At 41.6% G+C, this 22,406-nt stretch overlaps 1 protein-coding gene across 1 annotated transcript in view; it reads left to right on the plus strand.

Moving 5' to 3' along the window:
* Positions 1 to 1,168: 1,168 nt before the first annotated feature.
* The window catches only part of zswim6 (zinc finger, SWIM-type containing 6), a 39,758-nt gene continuing 18,520 nt past the window's right edge, over positions 1,169 to 22,406 (plus strand). The window contains 1 exon segment of the mRNA XM_069165384.1: positions 1,169 to 2,140. Within this exon segment, the coding sequence (XP_069021485.1) occupies positions 1,714 to 2,140 (427 nt within the window). The 5' untranslated portion in view covers positions 1,169 to 1,713.

The following is a 22,406-nucleotide window of genomic DNA, read 5'->3' on the forward strand; positions in this document are numbered from 1 at the left end:
TAGATGTGGAAGTTTAAAAAGCTTCGTAAGAGCCTAAACGATTATTTCAAGACTGCAAACACAGTGTCGACAAACAAAACGAGCATTTTTCCACATTTGAATTTAATGCTCGCTGTTTCCAGTGTTTGTGGTACGAATAACTAATGAGATGCTCACGGTAGCTATTAAAAAATATCATACCCTTATTTTTAAAGTCATGTAAAGTAATATTAGGTATTTTCTTTGGCTGTAAGGCAAACATCTGACAAAAAAATAGTCGTCCATGAGTTTAGAGTAATGAATGTGGACGCAGCAGTTCAACCTGAAAAACAGTTTCAAACTGAAGCTATTATTTCCAGGTGAGTGCAACGAATCAGCCGATAACGTTGAACCCTGAAGGCAACAGGACCAAAACAAAGTGACCAGAGCGAACTCCGTCCGGTTCACTCGGGATGAGAACGTTGATGTAGACGAAACTATTACAAGCCTCATCGCACACTGTGTTCAGTGATGGGAAGTAACCGAATACATTACTTAAGAATTGACAGGCACACGTAGTTTTCTTTTCATTTTCTACTTCTTAATATATACATTCACCCCAGGTTCAGAGTGAAATACTATACTTTTTACTCCACAAAATTTATAGACAGATACACAGACGTTAGCAGTTACTTTATAAAATTCATAAACATAATATAAAAGTACAAATTATCAGGTCACATTAAGTAAAAAAAAAATAACACTCAAATTTTGACTTATTACATCAAAATTATGAATTAAAAAGTAAAAAAAATTCAAATAGAGAGTAAGAAGTATAAGATACAAAATGAAATTTGGGACATAAAAGTAAAAATTATAATAAATTAACTTATAAAATGTCAAAATGAGTTCAAAAGTTAAAAATATAGGAAAAGTCAAAATCATGAGCATAAAAATTACGAGCTAAAAGTAAAAAAAATGTTACTCAATGATTACAAATGTATTTTTAATTTTTCTAAATTTGGGCTTTTATATGTCAACACTTTCACTCAGAAAGTACAAAAAAAATGTCGTTAATGTGACCATTTTTTTTATTATTATTATTAGGACTTTTCTTTTTGTTTTATTGGCAGTAATGGGCTTCCATACATCCCATAATGAGCTGTGTTTTCTTTAAACATTCCACAGTGGACCGTAAACGTCACAGGAGTGGGGGGGGCGGTGCTTGCGTTCGCTGCCCCCTCCCCCCCCAAAACCACGAGGCTCCAGTGTTGACAGGCCAACAACCGCCCACAGGCACACAGCGCTCGATCCGCCTGCTCCGGTTCACCGCCAGACAAAACCTCCTCCCCCCCCGACCGCAGTACCTGTTCACGCCCACCGATAAAAAAAAACAACAACAACAACAACAACAACAACCGCCGCCGCCTGGAAGCAGGTCCCGAATACAACTACCCGCTTTTCAAAGCCTTTCTCTCGGGTCTCAAACGGGGCTCACAAAGGATTTTTAGCGGCCGTGCGGGAATTCTGCCCCCGGGTCCGTGCTCCGCGAGGAGGCAGCCTGACAGGCCCCGCCCTCCCTTCATTTGTCAACAAAGGGGTTTGACAAGCCGGAGAAGCTCCTCCCCCATGTTCCCTTAAAAGGATGATTTGGCCATACACGGCCAACAATCACGCCGTGGCTCACCTCTTCCCGTCCCCGTCCCGTTCATATGCTGCGTTGACTTCCTCCGTCGCCGTTAAAGCGGAGCTATCATGGCGGAGCGCGTACAGCAGCCCCCGGCCAAGCGGCTCTGCTGTCGACCGGGCTACGGAGCAACATGTAGGCAAGGCCAGCGGGCCGCGGGGGCTTCGTGCGGCGGCTCGGCCGCCACCCAGGGCGAGTCGAGCCGGACTCAGAGCCCGGAGTCCCTCCTGGATATCGCGGCGAGGAAAGTCGCGGAGAAGTGGCCGTTTCAAAGGGTAGAGGAGCGTTTCGAGCGGATCCCGGAGCCCGTGCAGAGACGGATCGTGTACTGGTCTTTTCCGAGGAGCGAACGGGAAATCTGCATGTACTCGTCGTTCAACACCGGCGGCGAGGAGATGGGAAGTACCGGGGAGAGCGGCGACGAGACGCGGCTGCCGTTCCGACGGGGCATCGCTCTGCTGGAGAGCGGCTGCGTGGACAACGTACTGCAAGTCGGTGAGTGATGTGATGAGACCGGGCTCACCGGGTACGGATCCGAACATCCCGGCAGTAAAACCGGCCAAAAAAAACCATCAGAAAAATCCACCAGTTTGATGATGATAAGACAAGTGCTGCCTCGGATAACACGGGCGGATAAAGTGACAGGGTTTGACAACAAAGGGCGACAGGCTCATGGAGAGGCTACAAAGGGCTTTAAATCTGCTGCCTGCATGAATGGGAATGTGTGACTGAGGGCATTTAAATCCTGCTTCAGCTCGGGGCCACTTTGAATGTGAAACAAGCCTCAAAATGCTCTAATTGCGTTGAAATTAAAGCAGCCGGGACTCCCCCTCCCACCCCACACCACATCTCCACACATCAGCAGGGTTTACTGTGAAACTTTTGTTTGAATACAGATAAATAACCCGATTTTACTGGCAGCTGCTGGTTTATGTGTTGCTTATTCAAAAAAAAAAAAAAAAAAAAAAAAAAAAAGCATGCAGTGGCTTTAAAGCGGAGTTTTTCTGATGGATATTTGCATGAGCCACTAATACACAGCCCGACCTTTTTTCGAAAATCAGTTTTAAATGATTACATAAAACTATTGAGTAATAAGGGAAGTGCTCAGGGTTGGGTTGGGTCTCAACTGACACACATTACATCTGAATGAGCTGTTCGGTGCGCTGATATGCTGTCGAATCATAATGAAATATGCACTGTGGGCTGCTCCGCCGGCGTGCACAGAGTCTGATCAGCATTGTGCTGCAGAGACAAGCTGATAAACACCAGCTGCTGAGCTGGAAATCAGTCAAATGTGCACTGTTGTTGTGCTATATTTAGATTGAGGGGAGCGGTGGGGATGTTTTTAGTGCAGAAAAATGAGTATTTTTTTTTTTTTATCTCACCTGAAAGGCAAAAAGTCAAGAGTCGCCGTACGTCGGTTTGTTTACAACCCACCGAGAGAGTAAAACAGGAACAGACACCTGTGCGCTTGTGCTCGACAACTTTCCTCCGCCAGCAGCACGAATCGTTTCTGTGCCGTTAAAGGAGCTCGGCTCTCCTCCGTGAGATTTTAATCACAAATACCCCGGCGGTCCTATTGTGAGTTGTGGCACTTTGTTCCCATTTTCATGTTCATTCTGTGAGTCCCTCAAGCTTCCTGTCGCTTGCGAAAGCAAAGCAAAGCAAAGCAAAGCAAACAAAAGCATCTTTTCACTCCCTTGTTGAGCTTGAAGGAGGAAGCGTACTGGGCGCAGCGATCCTCCCAGAACGGGCCGTGATTCACGCCAATCTGCAGCCAACTGGTTTGTGTTGTCGAGAGGGAGGCTGCGAGGGAAGCAGACGAAGAGATGGCTCACTTTGACGGAGACAGACGTTGGAGCAGCTCCTCACAGAGAGCTGTAATCCCATTACTCCGCATGCTTAGTTTGAATTCAATTTGAACGCTTGGATGTCTGCACGACCTGTCCCTCTTCTTCCTCCAAACCACAGACTGAATACAAAAGTGTTCGTAGCTTCCAGGTCTGAAAAACGAGGCCGATGCAGAAGTGTCTTAACATGTAATACCACAGAGGGCCACCAGAGGTTGGCTCCAAAAAGCCTCCGGCTCCATAGACTCCCATTCAACTTCTTCATTCAAAGTCAATAAAATGTCTCCACCGGTTACCTCGGCGTTATTTGCTAAAGCCGCTCCTCCTTATTAGTTTTCTGGAAGTCCATCTGAAAATAATCCGTCATTAATTAGAAAATAAGCTTCAAAAAGTTGTGTTTTTGGTCTCTGTTTGATTGACAGGCCTGTGGTGCAGTCAGGTTACAGCTATCGATGGGCAGGACGTAGTGTCGGCAGGTTTCTAAACGGATCAATCAGATCCGCCGCTGGCTCCTCCCCCAGCTCGTCCAAATATGGTCACTTCCTGCTCCGAACCAGCAAGATGGTGACGGACAAAATCTGGACTGGAGGCTTCATAACGTTCACAAACCGACGGGTGATGTCACTGCTGACTGATGATTGGTCCAAACGCCGGAGCTTCATGTTGGCTTTGTGTATCTGTGAGTACAGACGAACGAGAGGCCGATATATTCCCAGATATGTGGAAATGGTTCTGTCGGGTAGAAACTAAATCTGGGCTCAATTTGCATTCTTAGAGGAATAACAGTAGTCACACACACACACACACACACACACACACACACACACACACACACACACACACACACACACACACACACACACAGGGAGGGTTTCTTGACTGATTGCACCCTAGCCTGGAATTTGCTGGAAAAATAGAGCCAAGAAGTGATAAATAAAAGATGTAATCTCTCCACGTGTGGGCTGCACTGGAGGAGGGAGGTTCTCTAGCAGCGGACCTTGAGGAGGAAATGAATCGGCACACGTGTGCTGGACCCTCAAAACAAACCCAAATCATCAGCGCTTAGTTAAAGTTGGACTTCTTTTTTTTTTTTCTTGTAGTGCAGCTCCTCAGGTGTGGATCTGGAGGCTGCTTCTCTCCAGTCTTGTCTATTAACATGAATATCGACTATTTTTAAGTCATATTGATGCAAAAATATCAACAATTTCTTGTTTCCTGACTGACAAATGTAAAACAATTGCTTATTTTTTTCGTCTTAAATTGCTAAACTAAAAAAAAAAAAAAAAAAAAAAAAAAAAAGGGCTCAATGAACATTTGATGGATATTTTACACCATTTTCTGACGTTTAATGGAGCAAAATGTCCAGAAAATAACCGTCAGATTAACAGATAATGACAATAATCTAAAAAAATCAAACATTAGATGCTCAGAAAAAAATGCAAATGCAAGATTTTCAGCGGTAAAGTGGTAATTATTCCTTTGTTAAGTGATGCAGCGCTTGCCTGCAGCAATTTTAATTGCCTTAAACATTTCGCTGAGCTTTTAATTGAAAGTAGTCTCATCAAAATTAAAGAGTTTTACAGATTAATGCAAAAAAAAAAAAAAAAAATTTTGATTAAAGTCTGCGGATTTTTAAAAGACTTAATCACTAAACAAAGCACACACACACACACACACACACACACACACACACACACACACACGAACACAAACAAACACACGCGTCTTTCATTATGTATACATGTTTTAAAGAACAGCTCCTCTGGTGTGAAGCTGTGGTGAGTTTCGTGCAGCTGAAGAACATGGAAGCCTTTTTTTTTTTTTTGTCCGACTCACTCTGAACTCTGGGTCACAAAGTAGAAACACATCCTGTGTGAAGAAATCTGAAGATTTCTGGAGACGTTGTAGAAGAAAAGATCAAATCAGTGAAGCAGAGAGACAGAGCAGGTCAGAAATCAGGAAAACCATTTTATGCAAATTTTCTGTACAAACAGCTGAAAAATCATAGTCTCATTTCTTTTTGGTGGATCACTTTTTGATAAACATCAGTTTGTAATTTAAGTTTCAGTGGTGCGTCATCATCGAGTAGAAAGAAAGAAGTAGAAATCCAATTCAAGAGCCTGTTGGTGCTACGAGCTAGTGTAAATGCGAACTACAGCATGCTAATATGCGAGTACAAAGCTACCTTGCGACTTTTGGTTTTGTAGGTTTTTATTTGGTCAAAAGTGCAAATTAATAGTAGATGAAGTTAAATTATCGCCAAATAATAAACAGTCCAAGGTGGGGATGTTAGCGTCTGCACCAAATTTCATGGCAATCCAAACATTTTTGAGGTAATTATTTAAGAAACGTTAATATGAATCTGATGGTAGCTGTGAAGGAAAAGTCGGAGAGTCAGTCGAGTCATCAGGATTCATCCTCTGTGGACAATGAATGTCTGTAGAAAACTGAATGCCACTCCTGAAATCATTGTCGAGATGAGTCATGATTCGTGAACTTTCCAATAGTCGTTAAGTTGTAAAAAAAAAAAATAATAAATAAATAAATTGAATAGTTTATGTCCTAAAAAGTATATTTTCACTTGTTTTAACTGGTGCCTGGTAGAAATACATTTCTGCCTCCAGAGGGTGGCGGTAAAACACTGGAAAGCTGTTTGCCAGCAAAATTAAAGATGTAAACAACCTCACGTTCTCTCTGGCAGGGAAACAGGAGGTTTCTATCAGCGGTGGCAAAACGCGCTGTAATGTGTTCCTACTGGTGTTACTGTGTGTTACTAGGTCACGTTTGATCCCTCGTTAATTTGCTTGGGGTCAACGGTTGCTGATACATCGATGCTGTCAGTGTTCAGTACTAGTGGTTGATGGGAAAATGGAAAACACTCCTCTTTTATTCTACTTCTGCTCAGCCAGGAATCAAAGGAAATCCTGACAATGGAATTGGGTTTATTAGTACAGATGAAAAAAAATTAAAAAAAATTGTATTGATTAACCTACTGATTAGTGTGAATAAATAGAGAAGAAATTTCATGTTTTTTTTTTTCCAACTAACAATGCTCCTAAGACAGTGTGGGTGGAAATAATTCGTCAATTCATCAACTCTTCTGATAATTTATGTAATTTTTCAAGTAAAAACAACAAATATGTGTTGATTATTTGTTGCTTTTCTCGGTCTTGTGTCATAGTAAAGTGAATATTTTAAAATCTCTACCTGAGTTTTCTGACATTTTATTTACTAAACAATCATTACTTGTTCAAGAGATTAATCAGCAGGTTAATCAGTGAGGTGAATAATTATTTACTGCAGCACTGAGAGCTGAAACTTTCTCCTTTGGGATTGAAAGAATCCTAAAATTCTTTAAAGTTAGTATTCGGAAGTGTTAAAACCGAGTTTACATCAACGTTTCTGTCGTTTCGTCCACTGAAGTTCAGAATTTGAGACTCAGTCCTGAAGTCTGTCACCTGCCTGTTGCTTCAAGGGCCGATCGGCGGTGGTAACTTCAGTCTGCTGGCAGTGTGTGTGTGTGTGGTTTTCCTCACATTTCATCATGTGATACTCGTTCGGTTGGGTTTGGGTCTGCTGGCAGCGTTGCACCGAGCAGTGAAATCTCTTGTTCACTTCTGTAACCGCTGGAACGACCCAAACCAGAGTCCAGCCACAATTTTGCCCGTTTTGGCTCAGCGAGGTGCAGCATCTCGAGACAAGTGTTCCTCCTGATGTGCAGTGGTGGGTCCTTCAGTAAAAGTGCAGGTACAACAGTTTGTGAAACTGGGGACAAAAACCTACTTATTTATACTGTATTGGTCCCATTAAACATAGAAAATGAAACAGGAAAATGCCCGTTCAGCTCAGTATGAAACTGCCTTTTCTTTGTACTTGATTTTTGCTGAGTTTTTTGTGTGTGATTTCAATCTATTTTTCGTTTGATTTTGTCAAATTTTTTTGCATTTGTAAATCATTTCTTCAAAATGCTAAAATCCAAATAAATAAATAATTAGTTACATAAAAAGCAAGAATCATCTAGTACAAGTTCTGCATTCAAAATCCTACATAATTAAAACTACACAAATATTTTGTAAACAAATTATCATTGATATTAAGTTCTATTTCTGTGTTGAAGCTGCTTGAAGTGGCTGTATAGTTAAAGCTTTATAGATAGCTAATCCAGTCCAGTGGTTTTCAATGTAGAGGTTGTGGCCCTTCAAAGGGTCGCCTGATACATCTGAGGGGTCGTGAGACGATCAAACACAAATTTTAACGAATCTTTTAAAATATTTCGTCAATATTTAATTTAATTTATTCGCACTGATCCCCTTGCGACTCTTCCCAGTGATGTATCAAACAAATTAAACGAAATATTTTTTTAAAAGTGATTCAGACAAAAAAGGTTAAATTCTAATTCTAACTAATAACACCAAAAACTGTTTTTAATTATTAGCAAGCAAGTGAAAACAAAGAAAAAGTCTGTTTCTGCCAAAAACTGCGACACAAATTTCCAATATTTTTCAGACAAATATTGGATTTATTTCCCTTTTTATTCCATTTTCATAGTAATTTGAATGAAAACATTTGTGAAATTTAGAGAGGAAAAGTCTTTCTGGTGACGCTTTGCTAACATTTTTAAGGCAGAAGTTGTGACGTGAGGCCCCAGGTTTACTTTTTATGGCAAAAACTTCAGGAAACACACAAATATTGTAATTTTGACAATTAAGATGCTGAAACAGGAAGTGTGCAGAGAAAACACGACCCGAACATCATGGTGGGCATTTTTTTCTCTAACTTCTCTGAACACAAATCTAAAATATAAACATTTTTCTAACTTAAACGTCAAACTTTCTGTTTCTAGTTTCTCAAATCTGAAGAATTCCTGCGTTTCTCAATGTAAACGTGTGTTTTGGTTCGTCGTTCGGCTAAAACGATCAACACGAGTACATTTTTATCACCTCAGGCTTTAATAGATCAGTTAAATATTTTATTGTATCCACTAAAAATTTCCCTTTGAGCATATTTATAGTTAACTGCAAAATTCAGCCTGATATTTTGAACTTCTTTTCCACACACACTGATGTAAACACGAAGCCTCTGGCCGTTCGTGGACACTGATCACTGTCTCTCGTCTGCAATTTTATGAAGAATCGATGAATCGGCACGCACCTCCTGAATGATGCAAAGCTGTGTGAGCACGCCGAGGAACGGCCGCGCTGTTGATCAGCGTTAACGGCACCTCGGCACGCTGGCGTTCTGCGAGATCAATTTTTATTGGAGCAACATCGGGGCACACGCCTCGACGACCGGCTACTGGCAAAAGCTGCCATTTTGAAAAATGGTTCTACAGTAGAGTGAACATACGTGTGTTAAATGAAGACAGAGAGCCGTGCGGCGAGCGTCGGTGGCCTGCAGCCGAGGCGTGTTTGAGTTCGGCTGCTGGAAGTATTTTCCAGGTCGTTCTGCACTTTTAATTGGCTTTTTCTGCGACTAATATTCTGTATTTTCACCCTTTTATCAACAAAAAGCAAAAATACTTTCTGAGCAAAGTGGATTTTATCCATCTGAAGATCTAAAACTTGAAACATGGGTCATAAATATGTACTTTAATTCTTCTAAAAACAACTGAGCGTTGTAGTTTTTAGTTACTCAAACAGGAAGCACTTCTTGGGAACTATTTTCTGTGGTGGATTAATACACATTTGTTGCTCTGGCTGCAGGATCGTGTGTGTGTCCGTATGTGTCCGTGTGTGTCTATGTGTGTGTCCGTGTGTGTCTGTGTGTGTCCGTGTGTGTGTCCGTGTGCGTGTGTGTTTAATAGTCTTTGAACAACAATGGAGCTCTACAGCACACAGGAATAAGATCATATGAGGCTTTAAACACGATACCTGTTTGTTTTTTGTGTTTTTCACGAGATTTATTGACAACAACAAAAACACATGACATTACTATCTTCACAGTTAAAGACAGAGGTTGTTTAGTGGTTAAAATTATCCCTTAATCTCTCAACACAGCTGCTCCTCAATGGGTCACTCCTTTTCCCACATCCATCCACGTCTCTCTGATCAGTATTCCTCGGCCACATCTCTTCATCATTAACCTTCAACTCGCGGGAGAGGAGGGAGAGGGAAGGGAGGGGGTGAGAGGGGAGGAGAGGGGAGGAAAGGAAAGGAGAGGAGAGTTTATATTGAGAAAATAATCTGTAGGTTAATCAATAAAAAATATTACTATTGGTTGCAGTCCTGTTCAGGTTTATGGTCACATAAGACAAAGAAAAGCAGGAAATTTCCACAATTGGGAAGCTGGAATTTTTGTAAGAAATTAATGAAAATGTTCACAATCACAATTTAGTCTGACAATATAAAACATTTACAGGTTCAAGATCCTAAGATTTGAAGATTTGTGACTTCTCTTTGTCCATTGTGACATAAAAACAAGTTACTTGAACAAGTCACCTTGAGCTTTTTATATTGAGAAAATTATCTGTAGGTTCATCAATAATGAATAATATTGCTAGTTGCAGAGTTATTCTGGTTTATTATCAATTAATTAATTGATTAATTGACTAATTATTTTAGCTTTGGACACACTTTTGCCTCTCAGAGTCTGCAGTGGTCTCTTTTCTCAGCGTTGGGGGAGGTTTTTTTTTCAGCCCAACGCTGACTCAGCAAGTCAAAGCCCGGCGCCGCACTGAGCTCATGGGAAACCCCGGCCCCCCCTGAAGACGAGGGCCCTTCGGACCTCGGCTGCAGCTCTGCAAACAGGGCGCTTTAGTTCAGAACAGGTGAAGTGCTCCGAGCGTTTCAAACGGTCTTCATCTCTTCTGTTCTGGGGAAAATGAAGGATGATGGGTCCGTGGTGAGAGGAAGCTGTTTCTTTGTAGAGCGGGCGGCTCACCTCTCCCGGGCCGAGTGCTCATCAGAAGCTGCTTATGAGCAATGCTTACCTTTTTAATGGGAACTTAAAGGTGCCATCCATCAGAGGCTGTTACTTTAGCTCTCAGCCGGAGCGTGCTAATGAAGACGGATGCTCCTCTCCTCTGCATATCTATCCTCCGTGGCCTCGCTGGCGTTTAATGTGGTCTTACCTGGATAAAGACATTTGGGTTTGATTTATTTTTGAAGCAGTGGTCGCATCACCTACGTTGCTGTTCTCATTCAGATGTTAGCGCTGGTGTAATGTTTGTGTTGGCAGGTGATACAAGTGTTCATAATTTGTATTTAAGTATCCAGCTTGGGTCTGATGTTTCTGATCTTTTTGGTTTTGAAAATACGTATTTTGGTTGCAAATCATAGAATAACACACGGATTTTAGAGGTCAAAGGTCGACTAACTGCTGGTGGTTTTCACCGGTACACACACACCTCCCTAAAGAGAAACTAATGTTTGCTTAACCACCCTTCTTTAACAGTTTGCCGAAAATGAGCCAAAAGTAACGACTAGTGGGACTCAACTTTTTAAGCAGTTATACAACAAGTAGTTCCGACCCAGCGATCTGATTGGTCAACTGTCCATTTGGACCGTGCTCAAACCATCATGACGTCACACCCGGCTCATCACTAGAGATATCGCTCCACCTTCTCAATAGGAATATATAATTGGAAATGAATTTCATATACTATGCGATGTAATGTAGTTTTTACTTGTCATAGGTCGATTAAATGTGACCCATTTAGTGAAGTCGGGTTTCTGTTGGTCCTTTTTGGTCGCTCCGATCGCCCGTTTTAATGTCATTATTGGCACTTAAGTGATGCTTACGGACCTCCTGTCCGCATCACTGTCGCGCCAATAACAACATTAAGGCACACCCTCAAGTGTAATGTTGCTTAAGTAAACAACAGACTCCTCATTCTGGCCAGCCCCCTTTTTCAGTCATAAGCTGATTAAGTGAAATAACAGGAACTGAAACGAATGTCGAGTGGACATAAACGCTAATGGTGGCAAGCGAGGCCAAATCTTTTTCTCTTTGCTGGCTTCATACTTCAGACTGAAACACAAACTTAAATAGCTCGCCATCACTACTGGCAATAAAGGATAGACTGCTAATGGTAGTCAGCACCTGTCTTTGAGATCCAAAAGAGAAATGTCTAAATCGGTGCTAACATTAGCACGCTAGGGCAAAAAGTGACCACATTTGTCGGGGCTGGTTTCCACTTGAGTTAAATAAAAAAAAAAAAAAAAAAAAAAAAAAAACGAACTGCACGACATCAACACAACTGGACTCTGGAGCTTGTTAATGAAGCTTAAGAGCCTCTAACTTCAGAGTATATATTTATGTAAACCTGATATCAAGGGGAGTTCTCCCAAACGTTTGCTATAAAGAGACAGGTGGCTAAACGTGCTAACAGTAGGCTACATAATGGAAATAGATGGCACATCGCATCTTGATTTTTAGACTCCACCTATATATATATATATATATATATATATATATATATATGTATATATATATCCTCTTCTGCAGGTCCGGTATCATTTTAGTTTATTTATTTTACACAAAAAGTGTGGGGGAAGTCAAATTTTACGTTCCGGCGTTCGCCCTTCCTGCTTGTGAACCTGCTCGGCCAGATAACGCTCCTGCCATCTGCTCTCGGTATCTATATGTCTGTGCTTGTTTGACCCAGGGAGCGAAATCGTCCGTGTTTGTTTAGCCAAATCTACAAAGTGCTCAGACTGTTTGTTACTACAATGTAAATCCATCGACGGCCGTCACGAGACCTGTAACCCATCCACTTTCCATGGTCTGCTTTCAGTATATTATTCGGCCTCTTTGCATGCTCCGCCTTTCGCACTTTCCGTCTGAGTCTGTAACAACCAGCGAATGAGCTGGTTCTCCTGGTCCAACTGCAGCTGCAGGCTTTTTCCCCGTCCTCCCAGCGTGGCTCCCAAGAATCTCTGACTCATAGAAGCGAGTGCCTCGAAGCCTCGAAAGTTCAGATTTAGACAAGTAAAACCAGGTTTTAAGGCTCGTCCTGAAACTATTTGGTTGTTTTCATTGTTGTCTGAAGACTCGCAGGCAAACCGTCGCTGCCACGAGACAAGTTTCCTCCTGACTTTTTAGTTTCATGAAACCGTTGTATGAATCGTTTGATAATCAAACAAAAACCTCATCGCTGTGAGGACTTACTGCTTTTCTGCGTGTTATGTGATGGAAAGCCGAAGAGTCTTTGGGTTTTGCGGTGTTGGCTGGAACAGGCTTGACAGGCTTGTTGTGCTTGACAACGTTGTGATACATTTTAAGTTGTTTAATACCTTGAACTTTAGTTTTAAACATTCTGCATACTACATTTTCCGTGATTCAGTTGTGTATTTCAGTTTTTATAGGTGTGCAGTGGAAGGAGTGGCCATTTTTTTCCATCCTATATTCCCACTTTGGCATTTTCTTTTAACGTTATTTGACATTTAACTTACGACAAGCAAAAGAACCAAATTCTTACTTTTCAGACTCAAAGATTATCAAATGTTTGGCATTTTTTAAATGGTATTTTAATGTACTTGAACAATTACAAAAAAGAAAGAAATGGTTGCAGATCAATGTTCTGTTAATTCCCTCTCAGCTGAATGTAATTCTTTAAGTACTACCATAACCATAATCCTCGGATGCTGTCGCTTTGAAGAAGAAGCCAGTGAGAGTGAATTCAATACAGTTTGTACAAGAATTCAACAGTTAATTAATTTACGCTGCACATTTGGATGGTTTTTTTTTTTTTGCAAAAATGCATCTTAGGAGTTGTAGTTAGCATCTCGCCATACGGTTTTTTTTTTCATGTATTTTTTAATTTTTATTGATGAACCAGATACTTTTTAACACTTAAAATTTTGTATATAACTAGGAGAGTTTCATGTCCATCTATGCTATGGACGTTATCCTACTATATAACAGATATATAATATTATATCTCGATCTTTCCATAAGACTTTTAAACTGTGTACCTGCAGCTTAAAACACAGGTTTTCTCAGACTTTGCTTCGGATCTCGTGGTTAGAGTTTCGACATGATGACATGATGGACTACTCCTTCAACTGACGATTGAAACGAATTCCTAATAATCGTATTTGGATCAGCCTGACTATCGATTTCTTTAGCAGCTCTCCAAAACTCACCTCCGGGATGACACAGGCTCTCACAGGCCCTGCACACTCATCCGCTATGTTTTCCAGGGTATGCCTGGCATGCGCCTACAAGTTGAGTCATTGTTTTCATCTGCTGAAGATGAGTAATGTCGGTACGTGCGATGGATGCACTTGAAAACCGCATCGACTGGGCTTTAATGCAGTTTAAAACGGGGAGCGGCGGCCCGCAGAGGGAGGGATGATCGGATGAATGTGTGCAGCTGCACGCCGGGTCGAAAGTGGAGGAAGTTTTCAAGTGATCAAACTCCTACTGAAGTCAAAGTAGAGAAGTATTATGGAAAGTACTGCAGGAGGATTAGGCTGTGATGCATTTACTGTTGTGGCAGCTTCCTTTAATGACTTTTATGTGCAGTTTGGAAGTTCACACCAACAGTTCTTTGGATGTTTGGACCTTTTAGGGCCTCAAACAGTTATTTAAATACAACCATGTGAGTGTTTTAGAGGAGAAAAGCTTGTTGTACGTTTTTGTTTTTTTTTTATCTCTAAGGCACAACTGCAACTGCAGGTTATTTTAATTATCGATCAATCTGACGAGTATCTTTCTGGATTGATTGTTTAGTTTATAAAACATTCAAAAACAGTGAAAAACGTCGATCACAATGTCCCAAAGCAGAAATGCTGCGTCATTAAATGTCTTGTTTTGCCCCATCAACGGTCCAAAACCTCAAAATAATCAACTCTCTGTAATCTCAGTGGAAGAAACCACCTAATTATCTCATTTTTTCTTTAAATTATGACCTAATTGAGAAAAGACTTGCCAAAAAAGTTTGCCGGTTAAAGTTGTTTTTGATGAATTATCTAATTGCAGTGACTAACTAAAGCTGTCAAGTGAATTTAGTTGTGTAAAAAAGTACGAAAATTCCCTCTGAAGTATAAACGAGTCGAAGTATAAATGGAGCTATCGTCAAGTAAAGTAAACGTGTTAATGGATCTTTTGTAAATCTACCGCCCGCTGCTGTCAGATTTATTGTTATTATTATTATTATTAAGGATGATGAATCTGTGTAGTTTCGAGAGACCAGCAGGTTGAAACAGAAGCGAGGTGATGTGACGAATCTCACGGCTCCAGCTGGAGGTGCAGAGAGGACAAAGAGCAGGTATTCAGAGCGATAACGTGAGACAGCAGAAACCAAAATAAACTCAGATTGATCAGGAGGAGGGCAGAACAACGACTCGACGTTTATCTTGCAGTCACACTTGCTTGTTTAAGCCGAGAGATTCTCTCCCCAGAAACGTTGAGCAAGTCGAATCGTGTGTTCATCCCAAACAGGGTTAGAGCTGCTGGTTTTGATGCCATGATAAGGTGTGATCTGCATCCTGTTTTGACAGCGAGGGGCCCCTCCTCCGCGGTGACGACGGAGGAAAGCATTCTTTTCTCTCGGAGGCTTGTTGTGATGTCACGCCGACAGTTAAATAGTTGCTGTCAGGCGACCAGAAACAAGGAGGAGCTCGGGGCGGGTTGGAAGGTACACATCAGATTTGACTGATGTACAGGGACGAGCACTGCATGGACCACAGCTTATGTAAGATAGTTTTACAATGCCTGTCTTTAAATGGGCCTTTAGAAAAAAAACTTAAAAAAACCAACAACTCACAATACAAACAAAAGAAAATAAGCAAATTAAAGCTCCAAATCATGAATCCAAAGTAGAAGTGCCTTAATGTGCAATACCACTTTTTGAACAGTTGGTTAAATACAATCAGCAACCATCTATGACGTCACCCGTTGGTTTGTGAACGTTATGAAGCCTCTAGTTCAGATTCTGTCCGTCACCATCTTGTTAGTTCGGAGCGGTTTGGAGCAGGAAGTGACCATATTTGGACGAGCTGGGGGAGGAGCCAGCGGTGGATCTGACTGATCTGATTGGAAACCTGACGATACTACGTCCCGCCCACCGATAGCTGTAGCCTGACTGCACCTCAGGCCTGTCAATCAAACCAACCTCTAGTGGCACTCAGTGGTATTGCAGCTTAAGACACTGCATCGGCCTAATTTTTCAGACCTGGAAGCTACAAACACTTTTATATACAGTGCATCTGGAAAGTATTCACATCGCTTCACTTTTTCCACATTTTGTTATGTTACAGCTTTATTCCAAAATGGATTAAATTATTTTTTTTCCTCAAAGTTCTACACACAATACCCCATAAGGATGGCGTGAAAAAAACCTATTAAAAATTTAAAAAAAATGGAAAAATCACATGTACATAAGTATTCACAGCCTTTGCCATGACACTCAAAATTGAGCTCAGGTGCATCCTGTTTCCCCTGATCATCCTTGAGATGTTTCTACAACTTGATTGGAGTCCACCTGTGGTAAATTCAGTTGATTGGACATGATTTGTTAAGGCACACACCGTCTATATAAGGTCCCACAGTTGACAGTGCATGTCAGAGCACAAACCAAGCCATGAAGTCCAAAGAATTGTATATATACCTCTGAGACAGGATTGTATCGAGGCACAGATCTGGGGAAGGGTACAGAAAAATGTCTGCAGCATTGAAGGTCCCAATGAGCACAGTGGCCTCCATCATCCGTAAATGGAAGAAGTTTGGAACCACCAGGACTTTTCCTAGAGTTGGCTGAGCGATCGGGGGAGAAGGGCCTTAGTCAGGGAGGTGACCAAGAACCCGATGCTCACTCTGACAGAGCTCCAACGTTGCTCTGTGAAGAGAGGAGAACCTTCCAGAAGGACAACCCTCTCTGCAGCACTCCACCAAGCAGGCCTGTATGGTAGAGCGACCAGACGGAAGCCACTCCTCAGTAAAAGGCACATGACAGCCCACCTGGAGTTTACCAAAAGGCACCTGAAGGACTGTCAGACCATGAGAAACTCAATTCTCTGGTCTGATGAAACAAAGATTGAACTCTTTGGCCTGAATGCCAAGCGTCATGTCTGGAGGAGACCAGGCACTGCTCATCACCTGGCCAATACCATCTCTACGGTGAAGCATGGTGGTGGCAGCATCATGCTGTGGGGAGGTTTTTCAGCGGCAGGAACTGGGAGACTCGTCGGGTTCGAGGGAAAGATGAATGCAGTAATGTACAGAGACATCCTTGATGAAAACCTGCTCCAGAGATCTCTGGACCTCAGACTGGGGCGAAGGTTCATCTTCCAACAGGACAACGACCCGAAGCACACAGCCAAGATAACAAAGGAGTGGCTTCGGGACAACTCTGTGAATGTCTTTGAGTGGCCCAGCCAGAGTCCAGACTTCAACCTGATTGAACATCTCTGGAGAGATCTGAAAATGGCTATGCACCGACGCTCCCCATCCAACCTGATGGAGCTTGAGAGGTCCTGCAAAGAAGAATGGGAAAAACTTTCCAAAAATAGGTGTGCCAAGCTTGTAGCATCATACTCAAAAAGACTTGAGGCCAATTGCTGCCAAAGGTGCTTCAACAAAGTATTGAGCAAAGGCTGTGAATACTTATGTACGTGTTATATTTTCGTTCTTTATTTTTTATTAGATTTTAAACAAACTTTTTTCACTTTGTCATTATGGGGTATTGTGTGTAGAATTTTGAGGGAAAAAAATGAATTTAATCCATTTTGGAATAAGGTTGTAACATAACAAAATGTGGAAAAAGTGAAGCGCTGTGAATTCTTTCCAGATGCACTGTACAGTCCACAAATAATGCTCACTGGACACGGTGGGTTTTTTGGTCACGTGGCTGCAAATGTTTCTAAAATTCAAAAAGATTGTGAAAACATGGACACATGAAAACATCTGGGCGACATTTAACAGAGCTCACATACGATTTAAATGTTCTGCCTTCCTCCACACAGACAGTTTGCACACACAAACAAAGACTTCATACCGTCGGGCTGTTTGTGTCCTCAAGGAAGCACCTTGTGTCAGTGCCGAGGTCAGAGGTCACACTGGTGAGCCTCATGAAGAGAGACAGAGTTTACATGAAGCCTGCAGGGTTTTATTCTTCAGCATTTTGTGTGACGTGTCACACTTTAAATTAACACAATAAAGATGGGAAAACACCTTAAAAAAACGCGGCAAGAAATAATCCAGGATATTATCCACATAAAATCTCAACACGTTTGTTTTTTGTGCAGATTTAACAAATGAGATGAACTTCAGAAGTAGATTTTAGTACTTTTATATGGAGACAGACTCGCTGTTTAATCCTGTTTCCGGTCTGTATGCTAAACGAAGCTAAACTAAGATAACCACGTCCTGCTTTTGGCTTCATATTCGGTTATAGAATAATAAACGTCCAACAAGTCCTTTGACACTCGATTCAGAGAATATTCAGTGTCGTGGAAAACCAGATTTAATAAAGTCGAATCAGATCAACGTGTGAGCAAACACTAAAAGCTTCTATTTGATTTGATTTCCGTCTTCGAGGGAATCCTGAGCTCATTAGCGGCGGCAGCGAGGATCTCTGCGGAGGCCGAGCTGCATCTCAGGAGTGGGAACAAATGCATTTGGAGGGGAGAGGCTCCGGCCGGCTCGCCGATGCTCCTCGGAGGCTATAAACAAATGACTTTTCACCGAGCACACCGGGAACAGACAGCACTCAGACAAATGGAGGTGAAAATCCTCTCCTGTCAAACCTCCGATGGCCGTTGTTCTTTTCGTCTTAGTAGTGGCTCGCTGACGTAAAAACGCCGGTGAGATTCACATTTGTTTCTGTCCACGATCCTCCCCGGAGGAGCGAAGTGTCAACTCTGGAGGCTGTTTTCGGAATTATTTTAAACACCAAAGTCAAATTGACTCTGTCACTAACAGGCACTGGGGCCACATGATGTGCATATTTTTACTGTGGAGGAAGTTACAGAATAAACAATGGAAATACTTTATTGTATTTAATACTCTGGGATACGCAAGTAAAAAGTAAAACTCTGCTTGGAATTAGATTTAAAAAAAAAAATTACTTTTCTTTAAGTATGTGTAAAATATTGAATGATTTGATTTATTTCGACCTGAAATTGTTCTTTAAAGGAAACCATCTGATGGAAAACCACTGTCTGAAATGTGACCAGGTGATCCCAACTAGCACTGCTTTCATCAAGACAACACAAATCAAAAAGGACCGGAAACTGTCAATTTAATCTTCAACAATTAATTGTTTACTAAAACTAAACTAAACCTAAAAACAATGTCAGGTAAAAACAATATTTCCCTCTAAAATATATTTCAATTTATTATTTCCTTAGGTACCTGAGAAACCAAGCAGCAGTCTAAAGCTAAAATAATTATTTAATGAGTTATTGATTGTTAAGAAATCGTGTTGAGTCATTGTTAAAGCTTCTCCAAAGATGAGTCCTCGTTGGTTTCGGTGGCCGCTGGGCAACTGCCAACTTTCCCCAGCTGGTAGTCCGACCCTGCTTGAGTTAATGTTCCACCGGCACTGCTGACTTTAATTCACGTGTCCACGCAGTGAGGTCACTTGTATGTTAAATTGTATGTTAAATAAATATAAACACACAAAATAACAGTACTATTGTACCGTCAAACTGCATTGTTTTTATATGTTGCATATAATTTAGTAAATTATCAGTATTTTTACTGTTACAAACCAAAGGACATGTTTCACCCTCATTGACAGAAATAAGAATAATAATAAAAACACCTGTCTCCATTACTTATAGCTATAAATATATGTAAATCTTCCTGTTTTTGAGAATATATTTAAATCTGACTTCATAAAAACTCAAGCTAATGTCATCTGTGAACATGAAACAGCCAATATTAAGGAAAATTAAAGGATAAAAAATAATTTATTACAGTATAAAGCATTTTAATCAATGCTAAAAATACCTTTAATACAGGCAAAAAACAAACAGGTTAGCTGCAGGAATATTTTTTTTACAGTTATTGGCTTGCATAACTTTGCAAAAATGACAAAACATTTGCAGGTTCCAGCTTATTAAACGTACAAATTTGCTGCTTTTCTCTTATTTATTTTATGTAAATATAAACTGGATATCTCTTGAGTTTCGTACCACAAAACATCTGATTATCTCCGTTATCTTTTTTGGTATTTGGACGATTTAAAGATCAAACAAGTGATCGACTAATCAAAAAAATAATCAGGCGATTGAAGTAAAATAAAGATGAGGAATAAAGCCGTCTCAGACTTACATTATAGTCTGCGTAAAACTCGAAAGCCTCGTGTGACACCTGCATTTATCAGCCTCCAAAAGTATTACATGCGTGCGGTACGAACTGCAGCGTCTCTAAGTGCTTTGATAGTTGTTCTTATCATCGATTTGTGTGCTGCTGCTTTCCGAGAGGTTTTTTCCTCGCGGTCAAAAGGCCCGTGTTTCTCTAAGTCGTCCAGACAGCCCTCATTGGAGCCCGAACGGCAGCAATTAGACACACAATTCAGCCAAAGTCCCCTTTTTGTTTTATTGGACGACGTAAACCGCCGTGTTTCGCTGGAGGAGTCGTTTTCTTGTCTGAGTGATGAGACCGAAGGCGGCCTCTTTTGTTTTTCCTGACACAGCTGAGGAATATCTGTCAACTCGGTCGAGGAGGACTCCTTCAGCCGTGTAGTATTTCAGCACAGTTTGCTATTTCTACATTTCTGTTTCCAAAAGGACTGCAAGAAGAGGCAGATGACTGGCTTTAACCGTAGTCCCTTTTAAGGGCTAAAACCGGCATCAGGCGCGGTGCCAGGTTCGACATATTTATTGGCTGGTGCGTGTGAGCATTGATTAGTCGGTTCGTACTGCCAGGAAGGAGATGCAGGAGTTCTTAAGAGGGACACAGATTGACCCAGTTAACTCAAATCCTCATTGACCTCCTTTTGAGCTCGCATGGAGGTACATCCTCCAGCTCCTTACAAACCCCCCCTTTTCTTACACATTACCTTATTAACAGTGGATCTCCAACACAGCTGATTGTATGCTAATCCTCCGCCCCTCACCTACCGTTTACAGTCACCCGTTTACCGCGTAAAAAAATAAAAAATAAAAAATAAAAAAAAAATTCATATTAATCATACGTGCAGAGCTGCCGGAGCAGACGGGAACGACGCTCCGCCGCTATGAAGTAAATGCTCGTAGTTCTCTTGAGCCGCCACCGTTTGTCTTCTTACACTTCCTGTATCTGTTTCAAATGAAAAGCCGCCCAGCGTTTCAGTAGACGGACACTTTTTAAAAAGGCTTTTATTCTGAAACATTTGTGGGAAACGTGCACTTAAGAAATTTAAGATGAGTACTTCTTTTATTCAAAACGATGGAAATATACACGCTTGACAATTGTATGTAAACTTAACTCAACTTTCCACCGTAGGAGCAAACCTTTTCCTACACAGTCTCAGAAACGAAGCCACGATTTAACCGTGCGTGCCAGCGTGTTCGCTTGTTCACGTCACTGGTGCACTCCGGTACTTAAACAAATAGCACCACGTCCCTATTATTCATTTCAAAAATGTATCGGAAAGTAAAGAAAAAAAAATCCCTGCAATCCCTGATATTTTCGGACTTATATTAAAGCACATTGTTTAATGGAGTCATTTCCGGCGTTGTTGTTGTTGTTTATTTTGGTGAGGCGTTTAACAAGAATCTCGCTTTGTTTGTTTGCCAACGGTTAGCAAATTGTCAGTCGTTTGCCGGTTTATTCTTTATACAAAATCGAGTGCGTTCAGCCTTTTAAGCAGGAAAAGTCTGAGAAATTTGAGAGAAAGATTCATTATAAACTTATTGTTGGTCGGCGGACTATTAGATCTGCTACTGCGGTGACAAATGGTCCAATCAATGAAATGTGCCGCAGTCACAGTTAGCATCAAGCAGCTCCGCCACAAGCTTCTCTAAGTGCGAGCTGATCTGAAAACCAGTCATTAAAGTAGAGATGGCGATCAGCCCGTCGTGACTATTGATTGGTTGTTTACCGCTCCTTCCCGCAGCCCCAGAGGCTCCTCACCATCTCCACGGGCGAGAGATTAGCTTCCCCAATTGTCACCGGGAGGACACACACACACACACACACACACACACACACACACACACACACACACACACACACACACACTAGTAAACACAAAGCACACCTTTGGCTGAGAAGCTTTCACTTCCGCCTGGCTACACGGCTGAGCTGACTGGTGTGTATACTTGTATATAACGTAGGCGGGTGGGGGGGTCTTTTGTGTGCTGGGTCCTGTTAAATGAAGGCCACATAGCTGAAGGCCCCATCTCCCCCCTGGCATGAAGGTCTCCTCGGGCTGAACTCTGTAGGGAGCTGCTCTTTCACTGGCTAACATCCGGCGCTTGTTTTCAACCCCCCCCCCCCCCCCCCCTCCTTACTGAATCCTATAGAGACAGCTTAAGTTGACCACCTCGGGCTTAACTGGGAGCCGAGTGTTCGACGTCAGTTTCCAGGCGAGTGCATTCGGGGTACTTGAAAAATTCTCCGTTTCTACGGTGGCCTGGAAGGTCAATTGCAAACAGATAAATCTGGAGTTAGTGAGAACACGAAACAATTAGGGAAAATTCAACCAAAGGCCGAGTCCAATCCAAGTTTAAGTTTAGTCTAGGCCAAGTTTAAGCTTTGTTCAGGCCAAAGTCCCAGGCCGTATCCACGCCAAATCCTGGCCAAGTTTCAGCTAAATTCAGGGGCCAACTTCTGGCCAACTTCTGCCTTGTTAAGCATTAATGCAGTTAATGCAGACATCCAGTAGGACTTGAATACGAAAATTGTCAATCGAAGGTCTACTAGGGTCGGGCATCGTAAGCGAAATACTATTTAATAATTGATGCAAACTATTTGACTATTATTGGAAGAACTTTTCAACGGCTGTAATAGTCTTTCCATGTTTGTCCTGTTTCTAA

The sequence above is a fragment of the Embiotoca jacksoni genome, unplaced genomic scaffold (genome assembly GCF_022577435.1).
Source record: "Embiotoca jacksoni isolate LCO1_2020_lvr unplaced genomic scaffold, fEmbJac1.0.p SCAF_10, whole genome shotgun sequence".
Taxonomy (NCBI): domain Eukaryota; kingdom Metazoa; phylum Chordata; class Actinopteri; family Embiotocidae; genus Embiotoca; species Embiotoca jacksoni.